At 43.4% G+C, this 5,000-nt stretch overlaps 1 protein-coding gene across 2 annotated transcripts in view; it reads right to left on the bottom strand.

The window, feature by feature from the left end:
* Positions 1–5,000, bottom strand: part of tbc1d19 (TBC1 domain family, member 19) — an 85,877-nt gene that overhangs the window by 52,277 nt on the left and 28,600 nt on the right. For both annotated transcript variants that reach the window (XM_063186621.1, XM_063186622.1), the window contains exon 10: positions 2,825–2,863. In XM_063186621.1, coding sequence (XP_063042691.1) covers positions 2,825–2,863 — 39 coding nt within the window. The remainder of the gene's footprint in view (positions 1–2,824; positions 2,864–5,000) is intronic.

Raw genomic sequence — 5,000 nt, 5'->3', positions numbered from 1 at the left:
ACACACACACACACACACACACACACACACACACACACACACACACACACACACACACACACACACACACACACACACACTAACACACACACACACACACACACACAAACACACACACACACACACACACACACACACACACACACACACACACACACACACACACACACACACACACACACACACACACACACAATGTAGTAAGATACCAATAGACATAGCCAAATCCCACTCTGTTCAGAGGCGAACTGCAGAGCACAGGGAAGTTGACCAGGGGGGACAAAGGGGTCAGTTGTCTCAGGCACAGAGCGATAGGGGCCCCAGATTGGGTTCTCATAGCATTGTATGTATTGGATGGGGGGCGCTTTTCAGATGACTTTGCCCTGGGCCCAGCAAAAGCTGCCAGCGGCTCTGGCAGAGCATACCACTAACCACACGATACACCGGCCGCGACATAAGCGAGGCGAGCGACGAAAGTAATTGACTATGTATTGAGTCGCGCGATAAAAGTGATACTGGAGACTAGAGGCGATTCGCGCGACGAGAGCAACAGTTTGTAGTTGAAGCCGCCACAGCCAATGACTGTATAGAGGTCAGTAACCACAGCCAATGGGAATGTTGCAATGCTTGCGTTCTGCTGTTAACGGACATACTCTAGTCCAGGGGTGTCAAACATACGGCCCGTTTTTTTTTGTTTTTTTTCCAATGAAATAACCGAAATGCGCAATTACGGCCGTCGGGGCAAAATCGAGACCTGCATGACATTAACCCAATGGTCCCTCTATTATACTGTATATATGTAGTAAAGTGCACATCACACTTCTATTATAAATGGTGAATTTGTACTGTAACAGGCATTTGATAAAGCTCATATATTATAGACTTCATATATAGAGATAAAATGTTAACACTTCTTATTCGTATTGTATTGGTATTGGTTGTAATTAAATAATAAATATAATTGGATTTGTATTGGTTCCTATTAAGCTGAAACTGGAAACGGGATGTTAGAATGTGTGAAAATGCAGGAAATTACATCTAAGAAAATACAAAATTTTGCCAGACCACCCCGCCAAAATCAACTGTCCCATACTTAATTCATTTAAGGTTGCCAATGAATGAATGAAGTCAACAAATTTTGCACAGGATTATCAGTATTGCATTGCTTTCTACATATTCAACACACTTAAAACGTGATAGTACTGAACACTAATCCTCTGCTTTACGTTTTTTTGTGATGATGTTACTAATGCGGCCCGCTTGAGGTCCACATGGGTTGTATGCGGCCCCCGGACCAAAATGAGTTTGACACCCCTGCTCTAGTCGCTTCAATCGTTCGTATCGCTCGTTGCTGCACAGAAGCGATTCTCTGTTGCTTGAATCTCGTCGCGGCCGCTATATTCGCCAAGTTCTGAGGACGACTGACAGTGGAACAATAAAATATTTTATTAGAAGTGTCTTATGTTTAGACATGCTCCGAATCGATCAGCTTTTTTTGTCCCTATCACCGATTACCAATCACTAAAATCATGATCGGCCAGTCACTGATCACTGCGGATCACAGGAAGAATCTGTTTTTTTTTTTTTTAGAGATTATTATCATCTCTATCGGAGTTTTCATAGACCAATCATAAGTGGGGAGTTTTGAAGACAACACGGGTTGCGTATCCACTAGAGGTGTAAATCACAGCCTTCATGACGGTACAATACCGTATCGATTTCTTAAATCAGGGTTTCGATTCTTTTCGATTCTTAAGAATGCCCCACGATGCGATTCGATTAAATCGGCGGCTGATACTTCCGATACATCGATACATTTCGATTTTATTTACATCCCTAGTCTCCACCTACTAAACATGTCACACGTCTTCAATTTTTTGCGTTTTCAGACCATGGCACAGTTGCCATGTAAACGAAAGACACTTCCGATAAAATATTTGGTAATTTTCACTCACAATTGTTCTTATACAAAAGGCATAGAAAATTTGAAGTCGAGACACCACTTTTGCGTCTTCTGCTTTGATAGTCACCATATAAACGTAGCCTACAGGTAAACAAATGAGATGATGGGTCTGCACAAGTGTGTGTGTGTGTGTGTGTGTGTGTGTGTGTGTGTGTGTGTGTGTGTGTGTGTGTGTGTGTGTGTGTGTGTGTGTGTGTGTGTGTGTGTGTGTGTGTGTGTGTGTGTGTGTGTGTGTGTGTGTCCATTTTAACAGCCAAGAGAGGACACGAGTGTGTGTGTGGGTGGAGCGATAGTGTTGAGGGGGGTCAAACACAGAGTAATCCTCTCCACTCCAAATAAAAGATGGCGCCTCCAGGACTTTTACATATGAGCATGCATCCCAAAAAAAAACCTGCTACTATAAAGAGACAAACTAAGTAAAAGGAAAATAGGGTAGGCATAAATAGACATTTTTTCCTTTCTTTTTTCCTTTTATTTCATAAAGAGGAGTGGAAGCGTGGGAATTATGAGGGGTCAAACACAGTGCAAACTCTGTGTATGTGTGTGTGTGTGTGTGTGTGCGTGCGTGCGTGCGTGCGTGCGTGCGTGCGTGCGTGCGTGTGTGACTGTGTGTGTAGTGTGTGCAAAAAAACATAGATAAACTGTATGAAAGGAAAAGATGTGAAAAGAAGGTGGTCATAAATAGACATTTTTCATTGGAGAAAGAAAGAGAGAGAGAGAGAGAGAGAGAGAGAGAGAGAGAGAGAGAGAGAGAGAGAGAGAGAGAGAGAGAGAGAGGATAAGAGGATAAGAGGGAGGTGGGTATTCAAAGGGTAAATTAAAATGCGACCTGAATATGTCTTGTGTTTTTTTTTCCCATACCTCTTTTGCCCAGGCGAACGTGCTCACTTTCAAACAAATCTGTGGAGATAAAAAACAAACACAACAACAGAGTGATTTCAGTTCTGATGTGATCACAGTGGGAGAGATCTTGTTTGCAGGAGATAAGATGTACATTAGATGTGTGTGTGTGTGTGTGTGTGTGTGTGTGTGTGTGTGTGTGTGTGTGTGTGTGTGTGTGTGTGTGTGTGTGTGTGTGTGTGTGTGTGTGTGTGTGTGTGTGTGTGTGTGTGTGTGTGTGTGTGTAAAAGAGAGAGAGAGTTTGTGTGTGTGTGTGTGTGTGTGTGTGTGCGTGCGCGCGTGTGTGTGTGTGCACGCGTGCGTGTGTGTGTGTGTGCGCGTGCATGTGTGTGTGTGCGCACATGCGTGTGTCTGTGTTTATTTGACATGGCATTGGTCAGTCCTACTGACATACCATATTGTATGATTTTTTCATTCACGAACAACTACAGAGCAAAGAAAAAACAAAATCCAAAATGTCCTTGTATTGTAGTTCCTCTAATCCAGTGATTCTCAAAGTGTGGTCTGGGGACCACTGGTGGTCCGTCACCGAGCTCAGGTGGTCCACAAGGGGATTTCTACTGTTCTACCTAGACAAGCTAGCAGTAGGTTATATTTGTAGCATTATTACAAAGCTAAAAATAGTAGAAATCTTATTTTCAGGGACAGGTGGTCCCTGAACATTTTTGGGGGGACAAAGTGGTCCTTGGTCTGAAAAGTTTGAGAAACACTACTCCAATCCCATGCCTACCCTTTCACGTCATTGGAAACCCTGTACCCTTGGACACGCACCAGATGATATCAGCAGGTAGCCTGTTCCTGACCATCCCATAATACTACCATTTCATTTCGTATTCATGGTCTGGAGGTTGTTTGATCTGACACGATTGCAGGAAGCGGGAAGGACATTTTCGGGAAAATCAGGATAAGTTGTTGAACAAACATGTCTGACGTCCATCTTTGGCGATGTAGGACCGTTTAACAGACAAATCTGACACAACATCCTACCATAGGATGAAATTACAACGTAGGACCGTGTGTCAGAACACCGGCCAAATCCTGCCGCTCAACATCGCTCCACAGAAAGCAGGTACCAGACGTAGAGTTGAGCCAAGTCTCTTGGCGGAAGTACGTAGGATGGTACACGAGGCTAACGGGCAGGGAACTTAAATGTACTTTTTTTACCACCAGCCAAAATGGCTTGTAGATGTTAATCTTACTAGCCAAGCACACACTCACTAATGGGTCAAAGTGGCTAGCAATTGGGTCTTTCCGACCAGCCAAAGTGAGATTTCACTACTATTTGGCTGGTTGGCTCGACCAGTTCAGTCAATTTCAATATGGTGTTGTATTGCTCACGCTACCCTTGACTTGTTAGTACCTGGTGATGCCACATTTTTCGGCTAAGCCCTTTCCGAGATATTAGCTATTCTAATGGGGGCAGCGTTTATTTACCTTTTTTTTTTAAATTAACATAGGCCTACACCAAATATTTTCCCAAAGGGTACCACTGTTTGCTAGTTGTCTGCTGATGTTGTATAACCTTTCGGATGTTTTTGGGAATAAATAAAAATGTTTTTTTTTTTTTTAAATGTAAACAAATCGCTGCCCCCATTACAATGACCAAGATCTCGGAAAAGGGTGAAGAAGGAAAAAAAGCTCAGGTACTGACAAGTCCAGAGTAGCAACTGCATATTGAAATTGACTGAACTGTTCCTTTAATTTAGAGCCCTGGATACCAGTGAATGCAGATTGTCTCTGATAAGTCATTGGAGATGGTGGAGATGTGGCCATTTATTAGCCTGATTATCATCGACTTTCAAATCTCTTCGAGACTTGGTCTGACCTACAGCATAACAATTAACGGTTCCCAAACATCACTGTTGACCCGCCTCCCTTGGTTTCCTCGTGGTTGATTGGTTCCTGACAAAGTGGGTGGAGCTCCCGTTTTTTTTTTCGGGAGATCTTGACCTGACTAGAAGCAACGCCGAAAGTGTTGCGTCACTAGGAGGACATGGCCTGGCTAGGAATGTATAGTTCTCCATTCAGGTTGCTTGCCATGCCAAGAGAAACACTTTTCCCCCCCAAAATGTGTGACTATTTGCAGAGCGGGCGAGATAGCAGCTTGGTTGAAGTTGGTGATACAGAAATGGACGCA

The sequence above is a fragment of the Engraulis encrasicolus genome, chromosome 21 (assembly GCF_034702125.1).
Source record: "Engraulis encrasicolus isolate BLACKSEA-1 chromosome 21, IST_EnEncr_1.0, whole genome shotgun sequence".
Taxonomy (NCBI): Eukaryota; Metazoa; Chordata; class Actinopteri; order Clupeiformes; family Engraulidae; genus Engraulis; species Engraulis encrasicolus.
Note: the sequence above shows the minus strand (reverse complement) of the source record. Positions and strands in the feature narration are given on the sequence as shown.